This window comes from Planococcus citri, chromosome 3 (assembly GCF_950023065.1).
Source record: "Planococcus citri chromosome 3, ihPlaCitr1.1, whole genome shotgun sequence".
Taxonomy (NCBI): Eukaryota; Metazoa; Arthropoda; class Insecta; order Hemiptera; family Pseudococcidae; genus Planococcus; species Planococcus citri.
The window spans coordinates 47,574,050-47,600,881 of NC_088679.1; the positions used below are offsets into that span (position 1 = coordinate 47,574,050).

Here is a 26,832-nt window from a genome sequence, read left to right on the forward strand (position 1 = left end):
AAACCATGAAAAAATGAACGCATGTATAATATGTTGCATATCTTAATATTGCAGGCAGAAAGTATAATTTACCTAGAACCATTTGAACCATATTTTGAACGCTGTGATTTTTTTTTATTGAGATGAAGTATGGTATGTATTTAGTAGAAAAACCTGAGTTGCATACTTGTTGGTGGTAAACCAAATTAATTCTTTCTTCGAATAAATTATTCGTATCCAACTATCCATATACATGATACAAAGTAGGTATTATTCATAAAAAGTATCTTGTTAAATTTTTTCTGACCAATTTTATCGATAATCTAGGTGTAGGTATCTACTATTTAAAACAAATCAACACGTTTGGGTACTAATGCCCTTTATCGATGTGTAGGTCATGAAAACGCCATATGATTGTAATTTCCAGATAAGTTGGTAATTTATATGCCAGCTCACTAGCAGTAAAACGACACAAGAACTCGTGCGGTTTGACACGACGTCTACAAGTTTAAATATTGATCTTGCACTTGACGAGACGATTGCAATTTTTCTTTAAGACAAAAAATTTCGAGTGACGATTTTTTTTTGGGATTATACGAGCATATGAAATTGTGATGTATGAGGGGTGGAGCACGATGTACGAAACAAAACAAGCAAAGCAAAGTGAAAAATGTTACCCAAGGGCAAGGTTATAATTATGCAAGCTTTTCGAAAGAAAAGACTAGGAATTTAATTTTAGGTTATGGTAGTGACGATGAATGAGTACACCGATGTGAAGGACAATTCATACAAATGACCAACTCATCTTCTCATTTCAAATTAATTTCCTGGAAACGAATCGTTTTTTAAATATGTGTATTACGTATGTGCTGCAAATTGTTTGACTGTCGTCTGGGTGATTCAAACTGAAATTCTAAAAATTTCAATCCCATAAACTACCAGCTACTAGGTACTCACTCTATCCTTGAAAAATGCCAAGGCCTTAATTTTTCAAAAAATCGACCTCTTTGTATTGTTGATTAATGTGATAATGAAAATAAACATAATCTTGTATCGTCGTAGTGGGTTCACAAGAATGTAGGATTTACAAGTACGGTATCATAGTATGAATAATTTCGCTGTGTAAAATATTCTAGAGTACCTATAAGTAACATGGACGCGTTATCTTTGTTCCATACAACCATCAATTTTGGCGGGACTGATTGGACACGTAGACGATGCGGTAAACCGCTAATGACCTTCGAGTTAATTTCATGGAAGGAAATGATTTGGTGAAAAATTCAGCTCGTCGTATTGTTTTGACTGATGTTAAAGCACTATGTACGAGTAGGCTACGTACAGGTAATTATTATGTTCGTCTTTACGCCGAAATAGTTTCAATCGTTTGTATGAATTTGCCAAGACGCTTGTTCTGAAACAATGAACGCATTCGATTCGAATGCGAAATTCTGAGTAAAAAGTGACGACATCGTGGTAATGACTCCAAATTCGTCATGAGCGAAAATTAAACTGAAAAAATAAAGCCAACAACGAGAAACTTGGTAGGAAATTCGCTGGTATTCGTGACGCTGAATAAATACATGCAAAATTGTAGGTAAAAAATTCAACTCAACTCGATCAACAGTCAACATGTGTGCAACGAACCAAGCATACATATGTACAATGTATTTCTACCTATAATATGTAAAATAAATAGGTACCAAATATTTATGAACCTTGAAAAAAAAAAAGTTGCGAATAAAATACGCGTACATATAGGTATGTATTAGGTAGGTAAGTACGATTTTAAATTACAAAAAGCCTTTCAAAGGGTGCGAGAAAATTAATGAGGCGGAGTGAAAACAAAGGAACTGCTGGATGCGGGTAGGTGTACATAATACTCGCGGTATCAATTAAGCGTAATAATTATGCTCAAAAAGGGTATCGCACGAAACAATGAAAAAAAGTCTTAAAATATTCTGCTTTGTTGCAAATGAGTACTACACAACACTTTCAACAAAAAAAAAAAAAAACACAGTAACGTTAACTTTATGTTAATCCTATCGTGTATTTAATCAACAGGTTATCACGAATATATATGGATAAACAAACAGAGTTTATAGTACATACCTATTTTAATCAACATTGCATTTCATAATTAAGTATTATTATTGAAACTTGCAAAAAAAAGAAAATTCAAGTACATATAGAGATCGGATCGTAGAAATCACCAAAATTTAGATGCTTATTTAGATATAAATAGGTACAGAACATTTTATTTCATTTTTTAAAATATGGATATGGGTACCTAACTTACCTACGTTTTTGGGCTGAAGGCCTCTTTAGTCACTTCGATCATCATTATCTAATATTATTATCCTTCGAAGAAAGTTCATGCAACTATTTTAACACGATTATGAAAATAGCTTCGATGAATTTTGTTACGATGAAAACTTATGTACCCAGACCCACCCATAGAAACAAAGTTCCAAATAAAACTAACTATTTTCTATCAATTTCAAAAAAAAAAAGGAATCATAAATACAAATTTTTAAAAATGCTCAAATAGAACTTTTTCGTTATAAAATGATGTTTTGATCTCAAAGAAATGAATTCATTCAGCATTAAAATCGCTCCATTTTCTAAATTAAGCTCTATTCATTTTCATTTCATTCATTTAATATTTTGAAAAAAGAGGAAAGATCACTGCAACGTTTAAGCGATGAAAATTTACTCCTCAAATCTCAAAAATCGATTCGCAAAAACCAGAACTTACTCACTCGTATACCTACTTAAGAAATTGTTGGCTTATTTCAGCAAAAAAAAAAAAAAAAAAGAAAAAGAAATCACAACTAAAAATACCAATTTATTACTTATGATTGCAATTTACTCAAAATTTCTGCCATTTATTTACTGAGACAGCATAATATCGTTTTTTAAAAATTTATTTAATTAGTAATTTACCTAAAAATACCAGGAAAACCATTGTCATTTCGAATGCCTTCTCTCCTTAAGCAGGAAAGATGTATGAACTTACCCTGCTCACAATCCAACAACAACATGAGTAATAAAATTGCAATTTTTCAAACTTTTTCAAATTGAAAAAGTGAAGGAAAGGGAAGGAAAGAGGTTTAATACAGGTACAAAAAATGACTATACCTCACAAATACCTATTTAATGAAATAGAATATTCTCACGAGTATTTTGCCATGAAAAAGTGCATTGTTCATAATCATAACCAATTCCACAATTTTGAATAATCGTTCAAAATACCAATTAATTCATAAAACTATAGCATCATCTATGTATCAAGAAAGAATCCAATTTAACATTGACAATTTTTTGAATCTTGAAATTTTGAATGTTGATAGCAGAGAAATGTTTTGTTAAAGTTGATCAGTGTTCCATTAGTTCATCAATAACAATAAATTGATCATTTATTATATACAAGATAGTTTTGTACAAACATTGTAATCAATAAATACCCACTTTTTCACTTAAATTCGAGGAAAATATTAATTCTTTGAAAGATTGTAATAAATAGCGTATGACAATGATGATACAAAAAATTGACCTTTGATTCCCTGTAGATGCTCGATAAAACACGTATAAATTAAATTAGTCAGAAAACGTATCTATGTATTTATGAAGTTAAAGCCAATTTGGCGAATAGAAGCACTACGATTTCGTTTGCTCAAACATTTGTAACAGGTAGGTATATACACGCAAAGCCATAACTATTATGTACCTATGTACGTACATATTTTCATTGCAAAAAATTTCGCACCTTTTCGTAATAAACACACAAACAGTACATGCATCAAAACACAAAGGAGACCTAGAGCGTGTAAATTTTCATATAAAATACGAATAATTAACACTGCGTGTTTTGCGGTGATCACCCTTTAAAATGTCACAAAAATGTGTCACCTTGTGTACCTATTACCTACCTAGACTTAGCTGCAGTGTACACGTTCAAAATACATGGGTAAGGTACACTTAAGCCATTGGATTATTCCGGTCAAGCGATTTTTATCTGAACAATGTGAAAAGCTTCGTGTACTTATACGAGACCATCGGTCGTTTTCCATAAACGAGAAAACGACAGGTTGGTATTTTTCTTTACGATGTGAGGCACCTTGTTTTAACGTATAGCACCGCATTTACAATGTTTGATTTTTGATAAACTTTACAAGAGTTTATTTTTTACTGCACGAATGTATATACAACGAAAACTGTAGTTTAATAATTATTTAAGAGGTTTAAAGTACGTATACGTGCTTGAAGTGGTTTCGTAGGCAATCAAATATTAGCTGCGAAATCGAAGAAAGAGAGCGGTGGTGCGGTGATGAAGGGAATCGTAAGACAGAAATTCGTTACAATTAGGTATTGACGTGGTGTAGGTATAGAATTCAGGTAGGTACCCAGGAAAAATGTTAATTTGGAAAATTAAGTCCTCGATCATAAGGTATCGATATCATTACCTGGAGCCAAGCTACGTATGCAGGATCGAGATCGACGATTCGCAATTATAATATTTGATCGATGAAGGTGATTTTCCAAATTGACAAACTCCGCGTGCGTACAGTTGACCGGAAAAATGACTTTTTGACACTACACAGCACTGCACTTTCGCACATGATATCCGGCCAATATTCGAATTTATTCGGTAACGGTATCGAAAAGTTAACGCGAGTTGGGCAATTTAAACGTGTACCGCATCGAAGCGTAGATAACAATACTCGCTGGTATAAACTTCGCACAACCCGTTGGATTTTTTAGACAGGTAATCGCGCATAGGTAACCAATAGCATGGCAAGAAGCAGAGAAAGAGAGAGAGAAGTCCGTTAGATGTAAACTATTGATGCGGAATACCTAAAACAAAACTAAATAAAATAGGGCACCATAGCATCGTTTCGATACGTATAGTGGTAGGAATGGGCACTGCATAACACGACCAAATCAGCACGTGGTCGATAATTGCGTCAGGAGGTCACCCAACCATTGGACTGTGACGTCACAACCATGAACTTGAATCCATAATTTTTTTCCCTCCTAAAAAATCTCGCTACTATCTAAACGACGTTAATATGTAAGTATACGTTTAAAAAAGCCGAATACATTTTGGCTACACTTATATGCATTAGGTATATTATCTGTATTGTGCCTGGAAGTGGAAAGAAAGGCCACACACCACCAAGTATCAGGCACCTGAGGTGGGGTATTAAAATGACGAGATACATCTGACATTGACAGCGAACAATTTCGTTATTTTCAAACAATTTTTCGTTCTATTTGTTTCCTAATAAATTCAAAAGTGAAATGTAGAACTCGGAAGGTCAGAGGCATCCAGACTCACTATGCCCTGTTTCCAGTACTTCAAACTGAAGCCGAGTAACCCTCTAACCCTACACAGAAAAGCTTCTTCTCAGGATGAAAACACGTCATCCAGATTACAGATCCCGAAGTTCAATCATGATTCATGAGCATGCTCAAGCCATTTTGAAAAAAAAAATGAGATGCATTTTTACTTTTGAATTTTTCAGTTGCTTCACTCAAAGAATTCAGTTTTTCTAATTTGAAAACCAATTGAAAATTTTGAGGAGCTGAATTTCACTTGCCTGATTCTTGATTCAATTCAGAATTTTTGTACCTAAGTAGTAAATATTCCTACTTCTAAACTTTTATTAAATTTAAAAAAAAATCACTTCTGATCTTCTGATGAATCATTGAATATTGATCGCGATAATTTCAATTTTCAAGACACAATCAGGATCTCGATATACCTATCGACATGGTAAACTTTTACCTATATTATATCGTCTATATCGACGTAGTATTTCCTCGATATTCCCATCACTATTTCAGGCCAACCATTTAGCCAACAAAACTAATGGTATATGTCGAAAATATTGTTTTTGCGCCGAGGTCATAAATGTTTTTCGGCGCATTTACGATCTTACTATCATTGTCGCTGGCAAAGCTGATATCTCCGCTTTACGACTTGTCGGTTCAAGTGATTTTCCAATAAAATCTACTATCGAGTTTAATTTGACGTGATTTGTCGACTAAAAACCATTTTTTATTGAGGATAACCAGTCGTGAAGATAAAGTTTACCCAAATGAACCGTGAAATATTAATTTTAAGGGTAGTGAAAGATTTACAACCTGAAGGTTTACACACACTTACACGATGCGTATAGGTAGGTTACACAAAAAGGTTAGTTAGGTACTCTTAGGTACCACGTCGTATAGCCAAGAAATCAAACCTCCTTCACTTTTACGATGCTGTATTTCTTTATGTAGCACATTCGTATATACATACAACGATTAAATACTGTCGCAGCCTAACATCCTTGTCGTAGTGAAATGTTAACGCTCCGATGGATGAAAACTTCGCTATGCCTTTCTCTTCTTTGGGCAAGCTACGTGGTTATTCTCATTCTCATCTCTTGGTTACTATTTCGAAATGAGAAAACTTTTGACTTTGTTTCTCATGCCTTCAAAAAATAAAAAAACTTTTACAAACTTGACCAAATCTTGTTACACACTTTTTAAAAAGTTTAACATTAACCAGAAAACCGCAAATATCGTAGGTATTGTTGTGCTTGGAGAGAATTTAGAAGAAGTCGTCAAAAACATTTCGTAATTACTTTAAGTTGAAGGGATGAAGAATGTTGAAATTTTTCGACGCAGATTGCGTCCGCAATGGATCGCTTGCTGGAGGCTATTTGCGGATGTTTTCATACTTCGAGGTTCATTAAAACTTCATTTCTATTTCTCTGCGACTCATTTTTAAAGTTAATTTCTGATAATTTTTTCATCTGTGAAGTCTGTAACAGGGCAGCTATCATAAAATCCTTCTGGCACCGGCAGTGCTTGAATGAAACTTGCATTAATTCCCATAAGGAACATGTTAACATTTATCAAAAATCAACTGGTAGCTGCACAAGACTTTTTTTTGGAAATATTTTTTACAAATATTATAGGTACACTAACAAAACATAACTTCCTTAACCCGTCTTAATTTCTTCCGCATACAAGAGAGTTTATCAACTGTGATATTGAACAAAGTTCAGCAAATTTTAAAAAAATTTTAACCCGCTTTCCCCAAAGCGAAATTCCCCATTAAAATGAGAAACCCAAGAAGTTGATTATTTTGGTAGGGCCTTCACTAGATACGTACCTATCTAAATTAATTTAAGAAAGTTATTTTTCATCATTTTTTAAGAATTGCTCAATATGTGCATGTAGATCTTTTTGAAATGCATTCTTTGGGAAAAAAACATTTGGTAGGTAGTTTTCAAAAAAAACAAAGAGAGAAAAAACAAATTAAAAGAATATGAGCAAAAAAACGAAAATATGATATTTACAACAATAGAAAACAAACAATTTTTATGATTTATTGACGCAAAAAAACAATTTTTATACCCATTGAATAAAAAAATTGAATTAGGTGAAGCATAAAAAAAAAAGTACTGTCAACACATTCTTGTTATTTTTTGTTAGAAATCCATGAGAAAAAAAACCTATAGGCTTAAGTATAATGAAGGATGAATTGGAGGAAATTTATTGAAGAAGCAAAAAAAAATAATAATCACTAAAGTAGACATTCAATTTTTCAATTTAAAAAAAATCCTCTGTGTAGATGCTTTCAAATCAGTTTTTAATCGGCGAAGAAACACTTCTCTTACCTCCTCCTTCTCCATCTTGCACTCTAGAAAAAATTACCTACTTACTCCTAAGATGAAAGAACCAAAGCAGAGATTTTCAAAAAATTATTAATTTTCATTTTTTTTCCAAAATTTTTTTGTGTTTTTAATATAGTGTTTGCCAATTTTTCTAGAAATTTAAATTTGTACCTAGTAATTCCAAATGCTAGAATAGAACATTACAATTTGAGAAAAAGATGAGAAGGGAAATTAATATTACTCTATTTTGAAAAAGAAGACAGTATAACTACGACCCACATTGCATGAGGTACAGAAATTTTTTAGTCGATAAAATAACGCATTTCAATCCGTGAGAATCAAAACGTTAATTTTTTCAATTTTTTGAATACGTAATTCATGCTTTCCCATCTATTTATATATTCACGACTCACGTATCAAAATAGATTTTGTTAAAATTCAAAACTGCTTTGTGTTTATTAGAGAAAATTTCGCATACCTACCTTATTCATCAGATATTCCATACATTTCCTAAGGATACCGAGAGAAGCGAGGAAGGGTGGGAAATGCGAATGAGAACGAGACGCTATGCATCGATCTCTTTGCATGTACTTATGGCAAATTTCCAGCTCACTAAGTATATGAAAGTTTCCAGTAAATGAAGCATATTTCCATTGCCCCTTCATCTTATGCTCATTCTGATAGACCTTGTTCATTTGATAATTTTTTGCGCAAATTTGTTTCGCGAAATTTTTTATCATACCTACTTGGAAAATCATTTATAACTTTGTTAGGTATATTATAGAGAATAGTCAAAATTTGATCGCACCTTTTGAAACCCAAAACTAATTAGAATTCAGAAAACATTAAAAATTTGCAAATTTGAGTGCCTCCTACAAACCCTTGAAATATACTTACCATACAGTGTAGAGTGTAACTGTGTAAGTACCTACGTGTTGTAGATTAATCATTTTACTTGCCAAAAAATAAATAAATTTTGTTCGTTTTCATAAATCAATGAAGTGTATAAAATTATTCGCCAACAAATTAAGGAAAATAACTTTCACCGTTGTTGAAAAAGAGTACCTAACAAAAGTACGAAAAATCGATTATATGGCGTAGAATAAGAATAAAATAGATCTACCGAGCAAAAAGACAAATCACGCTCTATTAAACATTCCGCACTATTGTCGCGCATAATCTTCGAATAAAATATCACCCACTAAATCATTCGGAAGTTTGAAAAAATTATACATAGCCTATAATACGTGCATGATGCATATGTGCAGTGTAAAAATGTACTTGTACGATATTAGGCATTTATTAAAACCATAAACCTCTCAAAAATATCAATGCATCTGTAAAATATTACCTTTCATTTAGATATTAAAATGCATCAAAATAACCCAAGTGCATTCTTCGAACGGCCATCTGCTTGAAAAAACGCTTTGAACGTAGGTCGCAGCGTATTTTTCAAACGAGTCTTCATTCGCCTGATTACTTGTGCATGAGAACTCCCACAAAGTATCATGAAAATCTCGTCTTTGGTATTATATGTATAGCTATAGACTATAGACACCTTCGCAATCAGTGCATAAGCAGCAGGCTCACCTATAGTGTATCGTTTATTATGATGCACTTTCGTGTAAACGCGTTAACGCTAGTGATTATCGTTACCTATACGAGATGGTAATGACCTTTAGGACCTAAAATACCGCGTTTTCATTTCAAATCGTATTCTTACGTACTTATGTTACTATAGGTACATTAAAATCGTATCATGTTCAATTACGTATTATCTATAATAATAAATTGATCAGACGAATAATTTTTAGTAAAATGTAATATGCAATATGTACTCGTATTAGGTATGGAAAACAATTTCTGATAAATATGCCTTGATGAAAGTGAGGTACCTAATTATTTTAAGGCTCATAAATGGAATTTGTTTTTGTAATGCATTTGATTCTTTTATTACGAGACCAAAATGCACATTTCAAACTCAATTTAAATCATTTTGAATTCAATAAAACATCGACAGCTTCGAATTTAAAATACAATGATTTATAGATATAGAGTACGAGGAGTGAGTAAGCATCGTAGAATCGTAGATGCCTGTACTTACACTCGTACCTATAAATGCATATCTCAAATCCCCATATCGTCCCCCATCTTAGGCGAGATCACTTCGAAAAAATCTAATCGCGTGTTTTTATATTTTTAAATATCTAAGAAAACACTCGCTAATAGCACGTTTTTCCTCTCGAGATGTCTATTATTGCCGAACGTATGGATTTCGTCACTAATATGGTGACCACATTACCGAGTAATTTTCTGACAAGCGTGTCCTATCGACAGAAACCAGTTGCGATCATGTTCTTTGTTATTTTTTTGTATCGGACCGTTTTTCCTTTTTTAACATACGAGATGACGAATATTTTCCATCTTCGATACGAGCACCAGATACTTGTTCCTACGAATTACGATTCACACGTACCTACCTAGTACAGTGGTGCTAAAAATACACGAAAATTCGTTGGCGAAAAAGCAACATCTATAGATTGCCTTTTCGCATCCTTCATGCTGGAAAATTTACGGTCGTTTAATTTTCCAAATCGGAACACGTTGGTGGGTAGTTTTTCTTTCGGAAGGGTCAATTTTTCACCTTTAAAAGAACAGTGGTGCTTTTTAATTGGAATATAATTCGAATCTTCGCCGGTCACGACCCTCTTGAATAAGAATTTATGCGCTAATACCCTTTTTTGCGTGAAGCTAATTCGACTTTGTTTTATCGTAAGCTACGCGTATTTTAAAAACTACGGATTGAATAATTTGATAACATTTATTTGTATCGTTATTGTATTAACAAATTACATCTTTGTGGGTTATTCGCGTTGCTCGTGACAGCTGAAATTGTAGCAATTTTATACACTTTCGAGTAATTTTTTTCTCTTTTTGTACTGTTTGAGAATTCAAAGGCACAAACGAATAATTAATAACAAAACGACGAGATATTTTTGTAGGTATACCCTTGAAGTGCTATCTTGGAGAATAATTAAACTGTCATATGTATAATACGGATGCCTCTAAAAATCTAAACTGTCCGATACAACGATTCATTTAAACGTGAGCAGGGACAAGGAGAGAAAAATACTGTATTTCAAAGGAAATGCACGTTCAAAGCAGACGGAGAAAATTCACGACAGCGTTGTTCGAATAAAGCGCCGGTTGAATCGTGGAATTAACTTTGTTGTAAATTTCAACGATAGTACGCCTTCCAAGTGAAAAATGCAACTTCTTTAGCTTTTGTCATGTAAATTGCAAACATTGTTCGTTAAGGAGTAATCGTCGACGTGCGACTTCCTCGTTTTCAAATGACTCTAATCGTGTGAGAGGTTTTTTTTCAAGTTTCAGTTTATGATCTTTTTTTTAAAAAATTGGTAAGCTGACTACACATACGAATCATTTAATGAAAAAAAAAAAATCTGCATGTTGGTATACCTATAAACATAAATTTTATGCGTTTATGTATTTCACTTACCATGTTAACGGGAGTTTTTGGCTTTCTGTTAATATCTGGAACTTTTTGGCCACCTGAGGAAAAAATAGATTTCTGAGATTACTTTGAATAAAATGTCATTAAAATGTTATACCTACGCCAATATTTGTTGAAAACCACAAAATATCTTAAAAACAAAAATTCACACGAAGTATTCCATAAACCCCCTTCCTCTCCACTTTTCTTCCAGAAACCTCGCTCGAAATTTATGAACCGCACTCAAATTAATTTTTAGATTTTTGTTTTCAAGTTTTGAACTCGTACATTAAATGTTTTGCATTCTAATTGATTGAAATCTGTTCCCTCTGTCTGCCAAATGGGTTTTTTGAACATATGATAAATCGATGAATCAATTTATTGAAGCATTTTTTTAACATGAGTGGATATCAAGCATTTCAAGTGGATATTTCAAATTAATTACAGCAAATTTCAAGTGTAAGAACGTTATTTCCATTGGTTTTACTTTATTTTTTTATTCTGAAAAAACCTGCGTTTTTTTTTTGATTCGATGAATATTTTTTGTTTATTCATTGCCTCGTTAATGAAAACATTAGACATTTTGGGTTTTTGAAAATCCGAGCCGTGTTGGCGACATTCTACGATTTTACAACTATGAGTAGCTTGTTAGATATGTACTAAGTAGTCTGAGTACCAGGTAGACAATTAGATATTCATTTTTATCAAGTTTTTTCCTATTCAAGTGTGGAGATAATTTGAATAATTTCGCTTTCATCGTTAAATATTTTTCAGAAAGCTGAGCATACCTACTCAACATGAGACACTTTGAACCCACAATATAATTTGTAAGATTTTTACCACAAGAGTGCCTAGTAGGCGAAACTGGATGGGTAAAGGTAGGTAATATAAAACACGATGAAAGATGATAGCAAGATGATAATCTCTACTAGTGCAACCTAAGAAAGCTAATTCAATCGAATCCATCTCAAACTGCTGACATTTTTGTGCGATACTAATACTCGTACGTACCTATACTTAATTACATTTAGTCATATAGAATTACAACAACGTGAAGTTCAAACTAAACTTATGCCAGGTAAGGTATAACTGTAAAGTGCTTACAATTACGATTCGGACTCATTTAAGTAAGATAGGTACTGTATAAGAAGATACCATAAGAAATTCATACTTACAAACAGCTTCTACGACATCAGCTAGTAACACTCCATCGGTCAAATCGCTCTGCAAATTCTGGATTAATTTCTTGAAACGAGCCTTTTCTAAATAATGATTTCCCCATTCTGTGTAAATCTATAAAAATATTGTACATATGTAAGCCATATGTTGGATTGTTGATGTGAAATTAGACCAATATGTTCGCGTTATAGGGAGGAAAATCGAAGAAACTATAATCGTAAGTATACGAGACATTTTTACGGCATCTATCATTTGTTAGGTCGCGTCTCGTGTCGTTATTGATAAAACGGTCGCGTTAATGTAATTACGAAATTTGTCAGGGATGCCAAAATATATCAAGACTATGCCCATCTTATACTCGTATACTTATTCGTTGCATTTCTAATGATAATGAAATAGGACAATGCCAAATCGCAGTCTTACGAGAAATTGACTATAAACGCGATATCGACGTTGCATGGTACGAGTAGATAGGTACTTACAGTGGAAAAATTGCAACCGATAAAATATGTTAGTCGCTAAATTACCTTTATGATTTGATTATATTGCTGTTGTTGCTGAGTACAACCAGTGGCGTGCGTTGTAACGAGGGTGTGTTGGTTAGCAGAGGTCGTCTTCGGACCCCTGCTAATACAAGCTGCCATCCTATGTGGATTCTTGCGTTCCCATTATCTTCAGTTTGGCGAATTCTTCACCTACAAAACGAAACGATTACCAAATTTAGGAGTGGTTTACACGAATGTAAAAAAAAGCGTAGATATTTTACATGTTCAACGAATCATACTTATTAATTTATCGAAAACATAATCTCGACAGTGAAAGTAGGTACATACATAGGCATAATGTGCATTTTTATACGATAACGCCCGCCCACGCATTACATAAGAGCACGCGATATTATTCTTTACCCATTGGTATAACTTTACTTCAAATTCTTTCAATTCGATTCGCAATTTTATCAATTAGGTACCTAATATCTTTAAAGATAATAGATATTACGACAGAATAATTAGGTTAGCAGTAGTAATATCTACTTTTTTCAAAGAAGGAAATGATTCCAACCATAACAATCAAACGTCATGCTACGAATCTATTTTAAAAGTTCCTCCTGCAGACTATAGGTACACTCATCGTAACCTAAAATTAATTCATCAAATTAATCTTCATAGGTAGTTTCTGATAAAGTTCAAACGCACGTATTGCCTAATCGAGTTCATTTTTCCTTGTCGTTGGTGTGACAAGATTATATTTCATTTGTTCAACTTTAAAACTCGAGTAAGATATGTAATCGTTTCACTTTGTTCTTCGATAAATAAAGAATATCGTTCGTCGTATGATGTTTAATTGCCTCGATTACTCAATGTCGTACTTTTATCGGTCAATTAATCTTTTCAAAATTCTACAAATAATTTAACAAGTAATAAATTTTTACAACTTGCTAGTAAGTTATGTTTTTGTTTTCAGTTTTCAGAGTCAGGAATTTTATTACTGTTGACATTAAGTGTTGAAAAGTCAATATCTGCCGTTAGGCTTATTGAAAATGAAAGATGCTGCCAAATATTGAAACCGTTGCGTCGGGTAAAAAAGATGGATTAATCGAGTGATGAAGAAAATAACAAGTTGATAGAGTACCTTCATACATAAGTACGAAAAATGTCTTTCCGAGTCTATAAATACCAGGATAAAGACTCAACAATTTTTGAATTTGCTTAAAAAGATTGGAAAAACTGGAAAAATCATTTTTGGAGAATGAATTTAATAAACGCACACGTTGTCCTGAACACTTTGCTTCAGAGGAGGTGGAGAAGGTTCTGGGATTGGCTACATTTATTTTCACGCAAGATGCAAGAAAATTTGCACTTCAGCTGAAATTCGCTCTAAAGAATGAGGAAACACGCACGATCTTTAAAAATGTCTGCCCTATAAAATAAAAGAGTAGGCAATAAGTCGAACATGCAAAATGAAACGCTGCTTTTCATGTACACTCAGCAGGATGTATAATGCAGTATCAATCATCGTCCGAGCTCCAAAAGTGATAAAATTTAATGGTCGATGAGATTTTTTTTGGGGGGGGGATGCAGCGTTACAGAGATATCGAAAAAATATCACAATTTCAACTTTTTTGCCCCTCTAATTTTTGTCCAGTCTATTCAGCTTCATGTACACATTCCATCTCATTCATAACAAAAATATGGTGTGGTACAATATACAATGAAAAAGCGAACAAATCATTCAATATTCTCCCCCATTTCTTATAATAAAATACTATCACTTTTATAAAATCTAACATAGGTATGCACTATGCAGGATTGCAGGCCAACAATGTATATCAATGTTTTGTATACGAAACACCCGCTCGAGACCGAAAAAAAAATGATAAACAGTTAACAAGTCCCTCAACCTGGGCTACATTATAATGGTTTTTATAAAAGAATTCGAAACCAAGCAAACAGAACAGACTGAGGCAGGTAAAATTCAGCACCATCTCGTCGCATCGTTGCAGCAAGGTGGTTTATATGACACTGTGTAAAATGATCCTTTAATCCCTTCGTTTTGTGTCTTTCGTGAACTAGGTATACTATACAGACATAGAGCGCATTAAATTAACGAACAACCCTGTGAGCTATTACTGAATCCTTTTGGGATTACAATAAAACCGACGAATCCGGTAAGCAAATTTTTCAAAAAATTCTCCGCCGTATATCACTCGTCGTATAAAATATTTAATGATTTAGTGTTCGATGTGATTTATGATTTGTAAGGGTTTACATGAAATCCCAATAGCTTATATACCTATATCGCCGTGTGCATTTTAAGGACAAAACATCGGCACAGGTAGGTATAAATTTAAAACGTGACGTAATTTACAACTGTGCTGAATTTTATGTCTCGTGCGATATTATAATCGGATTAATTAATTCCGCCTTATAACGAGTTAAGATTGAAAAATTTTAATTAACTGGGTTTACCTAGACGGCGCGGCATGTCATTATAGGACGATACACGTTGTGTTTGCGATGCTTCTCTTACGATGCCCTTCTTGCGAATAAATAGTAAACTGCATTCCACTGTGCATTTTGACATTACCATAATAAGTAGGCCTATCTAGTTACCTACCTACGCAGAATTCTCCGAATGTATTGATGACTATACTAACCTATTCATGAGTAGGTAATGAAAACCTTTAACCTGAATTTTGTTTTTAGTCTGATTATTCGTCTTGACGCGTTTGCTAAACTGAGCCGAGTGAAATGTTTTTATTTTTTCCATTATTTTTAAAAAATTAATTTTGTCATAAAATTAATGGGAGCCTATGAGAGTTTTAATAGTTGCTCAGACATCGATTCCAGTCGTTTTTTACTCGTGCATTCGCACTCATAAGGTAGGTAGCACTCCGAAAAAAATTAAGTTACCCAGTTGAAAAATTGAGGACCTTGTAAGAGATTAAATCTAAAATAACCCCAAAAATGGCATAAACAGGTAGGTAACTATAAATAAAATCTTGAGCAGTGAGAATAGGGAGTTGCAGCTCTGGAAACCTTCAATTCCAGCAATTTTTCATCTACATACCTGCATAGATAGAGATACCATCACGTTTCGAGGACTACTTTCGCGACATGAATGAGAAAAAGGGTATATTTAAGGGCCAAACCTTTTCAAAAAATGCATTTTTAATGCAAGGAGATTCCAGTTAGTTTTTTTAGAATTGCTGCAATGCACACGAATTTTTCGAAAAATTTTGGCATCCTCAAAAAATGGGTAAGTATACCTAGACCTATTACCAACTACTTCTACGTAATATGTACACATTTCTATCAGTTTTTGAATCACATCTTCCTCGTCGTTCGACAACTTTCCTCAATATTCTCTTTCTTCAAATTTGCAGTAGATACCGGTAACAAAAAAAAAAAAAAAAAAAAATGATTGTGCAACTGAATGTTAATATTTAATGTTTACTATCTCTCTATAAAGTGAAAATTATTAGGACTATTTTATAACAACTTGTGGTAATGTAAGTACCTTGCATATTCACAATCAAATGGCCAGAGAGTGAGAGAGAAAACACTAAAGACATCGCAATTTACAATAGCAGAGACGAACGTAGCTATTCATGCCTACAAAATTTTACAGGCGAACACATATTTTCAAATTAAAATATTCTACATCATTTTTAATAAACATTTCACCGAAATTCATTTTTTAAATATTTTTTTTTTAGTGAAAAAGCCTCACTTGGCGTAAAATTTGTTGAAATGAAAAATATTAAACATGACAAGCAGATTAAAAAAACACCAGAGTGAGAATAACAAAAAATAATAATTTCGAGGTTGACACTGACGGGCTGCTTTCCCATTCAATATAACTCGTGACATATCATTCTTGCGGTAGATCTACATAAACAAACGCCCACTTTAGGCAAATTGGCGATAAAATATACTAATTTTTAGTTAATTGATTCATCTATATAGCGAGATTAGAGTAATTTGAGCGATTTCATAAGATCTACAAAGTGTCTGATAAGTGATTGTACGCTGAGGGCAATTCCCTAGCTGAAGGAAATTTCGTCCTGGATAGAAAAATCTGCGTTACTATTCTCTTTTTCACTAAAAAAAAAATGACTAAATCCAGTTTTTTTTCCAATATTTTTATGCTTTTTTTTTGAAAATTGTTAAGAATTTTTATTCTAAAATACATTTTTGTAAACTTTCAACATGGACATGTTGGAAACAAAAGTTCAAGTCTCACAAAAACACCTTCCTTTCCCTCTCCCATTCAAGTTCTCCCCAGAATTATTTTCATGCCTTAGCTAGCATTTTATTTGCTCTGCCCACAAAAGTCGTCACGCTACGGCCCTGGTGGTCAACGTTATTAAATGAATTAAAGCTCCGTTTCAAAATTTTGAACTCGCCAGCAACAAAAATACATGAGAAATTCTTCAATCTCTATTTCTTATCAAAAATTTATTCGAAATATTAGATAGTATTTGACAGGGATCTACCATCCTATATACGAAGTATACTTGACATTTTTTTCAAAGACTTTACCAAAAAAGAAGTCATATCTGTCGATTTGATAACCTGTAAAGTGTAAATATTTCAAATAAGTATTCTGTTAAAGAAACAAGAAAACCTCGAACCCATTACGTATAGGTAGAATTAGATACTATTCTTCAGCATTTTAAAGATCGTTGAAAAAAAACCCACAGGAGATTATCCTGCACCAAATCGTTGAGATAATTTTCACCTCCAATATTTATTTTAAAATGTCCACAAAAAAATCTCTTTTAAAATAAACACGCCACATTTATTCAAATAAGGTGATATTTTTCTAAGGAAAGAAAATAGATAAATATAAAAAACAGCTTATCTACATAGTCTACGACGAAAAGGTAAAAAACAAATATTCTTATACGTTCAGAGTAAATTACACGAAGTACTAAACGAAGCTTAAATTCCCGTTAAGAAATGTACTCTTTTTTTTCTCTTATGCAATACGAGACGAAGTAGACGTAAAAAATCGCAATTTCGTAGATACGTACAAGGAAATGAAAGCGGCACGTTTTGCACCCTTATGTACGTCAAGCAATAAGTTACTGGGTTTTTAGCTTCCCCAACATTATTCTTGGCCTTATCCTTAGGTAGTGGTAGAATGAAAGAAAACAAGAAAATACATTAAGTGGTTCTCATCATGAAAGACACGTCTGCCGGCGAATATCAAAACCAAAACTTTTCATCGGTTTGCTTTGCTTTGAAGTTGATATTATTTCGAGTCTTATACATACCAAACTTACCTATTACAAATTTACCAAAGAATCAGTTAGGTACTCACCTACATGTAGATACATATGTACCTATCGTTAGATATTTTTCAGGTAGAACATTGTAAACATTTAAATGAGAACTCTCCTATACTTAACCCGAAAAACTTATTCAAAGGAAAAGAACATAAAATGCGTAGGTATGCTACTCGTATTTTGCTTCGTTTAGAGTAAAGTTTGGCTGCTTCGAGTATCTGAGGTTTCTAATGTGAGAATAAATTGATCAGAATTACAGTTTACCTCATTAACCCTTTCCAATAAATTTAAAGTATATTCAGGGCAATTTTTAAAATTCAGTGAAATGTTTTGGAATAGGTACCTGTAGGTGAAAATATAAACGTCTAAAAACCATAAAAATAGATAGTTCATTAAAAATACAGAGAATTTCGAGCAACCACAGAATTCATCGAAATTAGGTATATAGGGGGAGAAAACACACTAAGTCCCAATTTTTCATCATTTCAACAAACTGGATTTAGTTTTTAAAATTTAATATTTTCATCCATCACAAGTAGATCTAGGAAGATGCAGAATTCCTCACGCTGAAATTGAGATCATATTATTGATTTAATTCTTCTATCAAACATCATGAGTTTTTCGTGACGTCATAATTTAATACGTTCAGCCCATCATTATTTCCTTTCGACTGACAGATTTCAATTTTGATGACAAGACTAAAAATAATTTTAGCGTCAGCGGGATAAAAAGATCGGACAAACAAGGTTATCTACATGAAAATGCTATATTTTGCTCGAGTAATTAAATATACCTATTATCTTTCAACAAACCTGTGTAAGCAGTAAATACATATAGGTAAATAGGTAGGTAGGTAGGTAGGTAGGTATGTAGGTAAGTAAGTCGGTATGTAGGTACATATAAATGTTAAAAATAGAATAAGATTCAAGAACTTTTAAAAATTACATTCAACAAAATCAGTTTCATTAAATATGATCGTATTATAAGAACAAGCTGATCTTATTGCTTTTTATGAGTTGTGTGTGTATAGGCAACTTTTTGCTGAAATCTTCATTGAAAATAATTTATACCAACTTTTAATTAAAATGGAAATATGTAGGTACCTAATTCCGAATCTAACATAACTTTTTCTGAGGTAAAGTGGGAATGGAGAACTTGATTTTCTGCTTTAAAAAAATTAAAATCTACTTTTGTCGTTTGCCCAAAAATTTAAGAAAAAAAAATCACAAAAACTCAATCCCTCTATTTCACAGGGGTCGTCTTATTCCAACCCCTCCCCTCCCCCTCCCCTCTCCTCCCCTAACCTCCCAAAGAATGTGTCGCATCCGAGATCTATAGAGCATCAAACGGGAAATGTATACTGGGACGGTATTCGTGTTCGAACCACCTGAAGTTTTATATCCAAATAAAACTAGAATTTTAAAAAAACATGCAAAAATATCCAATTAGATGAATTGGCTAAGATTTTAGATTTGAATCTCGCAGAATTTTTAAAATTCAAATCGGGCCTGACCCTGAATATTTATGTTTTTGTCCCTCCCCCTCACTCCATCTCTCTTCCTTACAAACAATATAACATCTTTGAGTGGTAAAAATGCCAAAATAAGTAAATTAAATATGATGTCCGAGAAATGCACACTCATCTTCTGGATACGACCTTGTCAGTGTCGCTTTAATAGATACCCTTTCTCTAATTTTTAAATACATAGTTGAAAAATTATTCAAAAGATACGGGGCATGTAGGTCCTCATTGATTTGAGATCATTGAACTCATTTTTTAGATTTGATCCTACAACCCATCTCCATTTCTCACTTTTCCAAGTCGATTTGTGATGTGTATATTTGAGCAATGATTGGTGACATGGGCTCAAAAAAAATGATACGCATAAGTGATGATCATCAAAAGAATTTCAGGAAGATTTGAATTTTCTTACCTCTATTCAGCTTGAAAATAATTTTTTCGCCTTTATGTACAACTGAACCGAAGTATAATTTTACTTTTTATTAAATTAGTTATTTTTTTCATTTTTTGTTATTTTTCAAATGAATTAAAAGTTTTTGAAGAATAAGTATCAATAAAATGAAGAATAGTTGGGATGTGATGTGAATTAAACCTACATAATATTGTCTTGCCACAATTCAGATTCAATTCAGAACTAAAAGCTCTGGTGGTTTCTTGATTTGAAAACAGCGAAATGAGAGTTTGTTTGTAATAAAAAACTGATGAACGAATTTTACTTGAGTAGGTATCTATCTACCTACCTACCTAGTACCTACATAAAGAATGTAGTAGACCACATAAAATATTCCTTCGGGGAGATTTTATAGGATCAATGAATTGATTGAAATCTACTATGCCTATCATACATCTATGTTGATGTAAAATGTACACATTACAAAACCATGCATACACCGTAATGCACTCGTTATACATACACACATAAGTAAATATATGCAAGGCAAATCTTTATAAACAGATAATTATCAAAGTTAGGTAGTGAATTTTCAACTCTCATACTCGTATAAGGAAATCCAGTCTCTAGTTACTTTATGATACCATTTTATAGTACCTAAAACAATAACGATATTTTCGTATCTCGTTAACAACAAAGAGAAAGGGATATTTTGCGCACGTTCCAGCAAACTGTACGTAACGGAAATGTGCATTAATTTGGCATCTGGCAAACAGTATAAACATATCACTTTATAAAAATATCCTTAAACTTGTGTCCAACTCACTGAAAACACGTGTAATGATCTGGTTCAAATGCATCATAATTAAATCTATTCATTTATGTATGAGACCAGCTGTTCGATGAAATTAAAATCGAATCGTTTTAAAAATTAGCTACCAGCTTCAAATCTCAAGTACATACATACCTACTACCTACGTATAGGTAAGTCAAAAGTCAAGTTACCTGAATACACTCGACTCGAGTCAAGCTCATAAATCAAACAAAATCAACCCTTGCGCTGCACGGATGCTGTATAAATTTAATGAAATATCTACCGGTAAATTTTTTATTCGCCAGGAAGTGCAATAAAAGCAGCCAAAAAAGAACGTAAAAAAAATGGGGTTAGATGAATGAAAAAAGGTAGGTAAGCCTTATTGCGAGACACGTGGTGAATACACGTATATAAAATGAATGAGGGCTCAGAACGCATTAAAGGACACAAAATAAGTTCGAGATGGATAAGGTAACATCAAAAACTAAAAATGAACTTCGAGCAAAATTTTTCTTCGTCTTTACCAAAAAACGCAGGGTTTCTCAAGATTGATTAATGCGCACCTTATCCAAAAGTGAAAACTCCCCATAACGTGCAAAAAATTATAGCGTGCATGAAAATGCGCCAGTATTGTTGGGAAAACGACGGAAATGTCAACTTTTTCTTACAGCGATTTTGATGAAAATTATGTAACCATTGGTTTCAGCATGTTTCAGAACAAATTTTACTTTGCAGTGTGTTGGGAGGTCTGGGTAATACCTTAATTAGAACCGTGCAAGTCACGTTCAAGCTAAAAATTTTATTTCTACCTTATCAAATAATCAATTTTCATTTGGGTTTGATACATTTGTTCACTTCATCAATGAACCAATTTGTACAAATGTAGGTAGATAGATAGGTAGGTAGGTAGGTAAAGGTACACATGCATTTGTATTTTAAACATCAATCGTATGTACTCGTAGTAGGCACAAACTACGTACCTATACATATCGTATAAAACTACTTCTCAAGGGTAAGCTTTTAATTAACGCTGCCATTCAGATTTAGCAGAAAATTTAATTAACGAGAGAATTCGTTTGCTCAATGAGTTCGATATCAATAAACATTTACAACATTACAAAAGTGGAAAAGGGCCTCTCTTTTTTTATTCAGGTAATACTCGCACAGTATCTGATATTTCACTTCTTGCTATACACCCATTTAAATTCGGCTTTTTACGTTAAAACGCGTTACAACCCTCAATAAAATGAAGTTTGTTAGTCTCAGGTGGCTTACCAAGTTTTCCACCGACGGAAAAAAAGTTTTTCAATAAAAAAGAGTAGGTACTGTATTTCGATTCCTAATTAATTTATGGGGTTCCGTAATGTTGATAAATAGTACAAGCGTCATGTTTTACTAAATTGTTTTCAAAGGCTATAAAAATATCTAGAATCACTTCTTCAATTCTAATATGAAATAGGTAAGTATATCATATTCATATCATTTAGAATGTTGCAACTTTGTAGAGCACGATGAGTCTAGTTCTCCAATTTAGCTGAATTTTTTCACGAGCGCCTTCGAATCGATGGTGCTGTCAAATATGTACCTAACTATAGCAACAAACTGGAGGTGGGAGGGTAAGGTTTCTTCATTTTTACACTTTTTAGATTTCTTGAAAAACTGTCAAATGATAATTCAAAATCAACAGGTTCTTGAAATTTGTGAAAGCTCAGATCTAAACTTTCACAGCAAATAGTTCAAATTTTCGTGATACTTGAGTATGAAAGTTATTAAAAATATGTCATTTTGGAATCTGAAAAAATTACAGTGAAGAGCCTTTTTACCATCTTTTCAGCAGGCCATTTTTCAAAATGAAATCTCAACTGCTCTGAGGCAACGTCTTCCCAATTTGATTAAAAATACTCCTTAAAAATTGAGTGTCGTCAGTCAATTTGAATGTTCAAAAATTCCCCAAAAATCGAAAAATGAATAAATTTAGCATTTAAAATTTCGTCTCGTAGTATGTACGTAGTTTGATTAGGTACCTTACTTTTTGTTAGGTAATTATCAAAAAAAATTGAATTTAGGAGAAAAAATTAAAAAATTAAATGATTTTTTTTTCGATTTTTTCAGACGTTTCCTACAGCAAATAACAACCCGGCACTAGGGTATTTTTTTACTTACATAGACCAAAAGTTAAGTATTGGTTCAACTTTTTCGTACAATTTACATTTATAGATACTCTAAGTATACGCATGTATTTGTAAGTGTATTTCCATAAACTACACGTGACAGGTAGAAAATACAAACCCACGTACTTTCTTAGCATAATATTCGTTCGTTTTACAAAACTTTGGCTTTAAAAATGTTAGCAAAACGGATTTAAAATAATGAAAACATGTGACTTTGAAATACCTTTAGGGAAATCGTCCCGTGTAAAAATAACAATTCAGCAAAAGGTTAAAATTTATGAAGCAAGGCGTAAAGAAGTTTTTTTTTTATTTTTTCAGAATGGTGAATTTCAAACGAGCGGAGCTAACGAGAGAAAGGTACGACAGGTACAGAGTGTAAAAAAAAAAAAAAACAAGAAAGAGCAAACTTGGAAAGAAAAAATAAGCTAGGAGTTGGCGGGTGGCGAAATAACCGTTCAAGTTGGGTGAAAATTTTATAGTTAATGCAGAAAATCCTATTGCGTTTAGCTGCGAATCGAAAAAAGGAAAGGTCACAATTCACTGTTGTTATTGAAGTCGGCAGCAGTCGAACGATTTTACACTCCAGTCGTCTAATATATTATTTCGAGCTTTTCTTGTTTTTTACACTATATAAGTATACTATAAAGCTTTTCTCTATACGAGCTTTAAAAGCGTAACAGCAAAATATTGACGAACGTGAGGTTATTTCAAATTCACGTACGATTCTATTCTACCATACTCGTACATAAATGTAGGAAAATTAACACAGTACTCGAGTTTCCACATTTTAGGATTCGCAATTTCATTGATGCAGAACAAAATACAAATACCTCATGCGGTATAAATTCCACGGATTTTTCCAGCTTGGCTGGATGGGTGCATTCTTTGAAAACTTCTTTGCGCCGCATCAAATGTATCACATGTTGTGAAAAGTTTTTCATCCCTACATGATAAGATGGGTTTGATATTTTGTGAAAGATGTTCCTTTTTAGGTACGTATATAATCAACAAAGTGTGTTTTTCTTTGATAAAAAAAAATTCAATATATTTTGCAGTTTGAGTACGTAGGTAGGTACAAACTTTATATTTACCTACTATTAAATCTCAGGATGAACTCGGTTATTTTTTCCCTTTGATAATTCAATTTTTCTACATAATCTTTTTTTTAGTAGGTAACTTTATCACAAGGAAAGTTGAACTTTTTTGAGCATTCATAATCCTTCTTGAAAAATTATATCAACTTCATTTGTTTTAATACAAATCATACCTGAAGGGATTTATTACATGAAAAGCAATTTCGCAATGATTCGAGAATAAATCGTGCCTCGTGCCATGATGGAAGCAATGCAATATGTAAAACAGAAAATGCAAAAACGTCTGAGATTATGGTATAGGTAGGTATTGAGCAGTGGCGTAGCCAGGATTTTCTCAAGGAGGGGGCAAAACCAGATTTTTAGGCATGAAAATTCGAAATGAGGGGTAATTTTCAGGAAACCTATAGTGGTGGGTGGTGATTTCATGAAAATTAAGGCAAAATTACTGCTCGAGCGAAGCGAGAGCGAAAATTTTTAGAAAAAATGGGTCCAATCAACAAAAAAACCTCCATTTTAGCATGTTTTCTTTCAAATTTTTGCTCGCAAGGGGGGGGCCATGGCCCCCTTCGCCCCCCCTTGGCTACGCCACTGGTATTGAGTGCATCTTGCATACCTAAACTACCTACTTTTATTTTTTATTTTTTATTTTTTAAATTTCACTTTTCAATCATTTTTATCGTTTTAAACCCTTCTATAAATGTATGTAACATTTAAAAAATGGCCTGTATGCCAACTGTTATTCATACCTACCTGTATCTATTAGTACCTTTTTGTATGACATTGTAAATGCAGCGAAAGCTGTGACCTGCAATAAATATATTTGATTTGATTTGATTTGAACAGTTTTGAGTTCAAAATTTTAATTAATTCAGGTATTCCTTCAATACATTCTACAACCTTTAAGTACTCGCATAATTGGCGAGACGCCTTCTGTCCCAAGGAATTTATAGCCGGTTGTATTTTTCAATTGTTATAAGCCAATTAGGTGTTATTGGTTGTTTTATAACGCGACATTGATATTGTTCTGCTGCTCACAAAATATAAAGCGTTCACATAGTGTACCTCCACCTACCTACATTCTTCAATTCATTTTATAAAAAGTTGTCCTCTAATACATAGCTAACAGCAGGACACATTTGACCTATTTTTCTCATAATTCCAATTTCAGTTATTAGGAGTAGAAAAATTTCTATAAAAATTGAAACTGTCGACTAGCACATTTCAAAGTATTATAAATCCGCTTATATTCCATGTGTGTGAGTGTGTGTTTTTTTCCTAATATTCTTTCAAAAATTCGCATAACTCAAGAAATTTTTCGATTTGTAAATTGAAATGAATAGGTACATACCTACTTATTATTTTGATCGTATTCATCACAATATGAGGGACTTGGAATTCAGGTTGAAAATGAGAAGGGTTTTCAATGTTCCCAAATTTTCTCGGAATTTGTGGTACACATCCCTCATTAATAACTTTTTAAAACTCGTCTTGGGGTTAAAATCATTCTCTGCAGAGGTGAGAGACATCTAGACCTAAAAGTGATCCATAGCAGCTATATCATTTTAGCCCTCTCTATAAAAATCAAGTCGTGGAAAAATTATTAGGACACTTAAAAAAAGCCTTGGAAGCATTAAAAATTCTTTTGATATATTTTTTGGTTTTACGGTCAAAGTCAAAGATGCAAAAAGCCTGAAATATTGATTTTCAAAATTTAAGGCAACTTAGCCTCCCACCCTTCTCTTCCCTTGTCTCTTCCTACACCTTTCTATAATCTTATACTCAGGTCCAAATATAATTGAGGTATCTAATTACCTACTTCAATTTTTTAAAATTAAGTACCTACTTCAGGACTTACTTGAGTGAATTTTACTATCCTCAAAAATTTTAGAGAATATAGCCTCGGGCCTTTCATGAAGTCAAAATCATTCCTCGTTTCCCGAAGTTTATCTCACACAGAGTAGATACCCGACTCAAGAATATGAATAATTTCTATAAGAAAAAATTATGTAAGAATCCATTTTTGAGTAGGTACCTACTTATAAATTTTCAGGATTTCTTTTTTTATAATAGCGAAACGAATTAGATATCTATTGGGAGCTATATTTCAGAAAAAAATCATCATCAAGTGTAAATGAGAGGACAACCTAATATGTTATAGGCAGATAGGTACACGACTATTTGAAAAAAAAAGAAAGCATTAGGTACCTTACACTGAAAAATTCAATCGCAAATAAATTAAATCCACATGCACTTTTGGGAATCGAAATCGCATACAGATCTTCGCATTATCCGTATACTTAATCAGTAACACTCAACTGCTCGGATAATAATAATTGCCACGGATACGTATTAAAAGCTATCTGATGCTATACAATTCAGAACCTTTAAGTGTGAAAAACGCCCCACACACCAAAAAAAAAGTACGAGTACACGCGGAGGAAAACAGGAAAAGGAATTTACTTGCATGGGAATGTTTACGGCGAAAATTTAAAATGATGCTCCCTTCGGTGAAAGTTAGTTTCTATGGTAACCAATTGGCTGAACTGAGTCATACAAAGTGCAAGCACGTAATATACCGCTGTCGGAAAAGAGTCACAAGACACCACAGTTGTATAACCTAATTGTGACACGAGCAGCATGCATTGGAATCGCATCCTTCAACCCTTCGAGAGTCTCCTTCAGATCTCTCGATGATTACCTCAGG

At 33.0% G+C, this 26,832-nt stretch overlaps 1 protein-coding gene across 6 annotated transcripts in view; it reads right to left on the reverse strand.

Moving 5' to 3' along the window:
• The window catches only part of LOC135840903 (protein sickie-like), a 92,156-nt gene that overhangs the window by 40,263 nt on the left and 25,061 nt on the right, over window positions 1-26,832 (reverse strand). For 5 of the 6 annotated variants that reach the window (XM_065357654.1, XM_065357656.1, XM_065357657.1 and 2 more), the window contains 3 exons: window positions 12,870-13,037; window positions 12,339-12,456; window positions 11,170-11,222 (listed from right to left, as the gene is read on the reverse strand). In XM_065357654.1, coding sequence (XP_065213726.1) covers window positions 11,170-11,222; window positions 12,339-12,456; window positions 12,870-12,986 — 288 coding nt within the window. In that variant the 5' untranslated portion in view covers window positions 12,987-13,037. Of the gene's footprint in view, window positions 1-4,442; window positions 4,849-11,169; window positions 11,223-12,338; window positions 12,457-12,869; window positions 13,038-26,832 lie in introns of those variants that run through there. The other variant, XM_065357658.1, reaches the window with a different exon arrangement.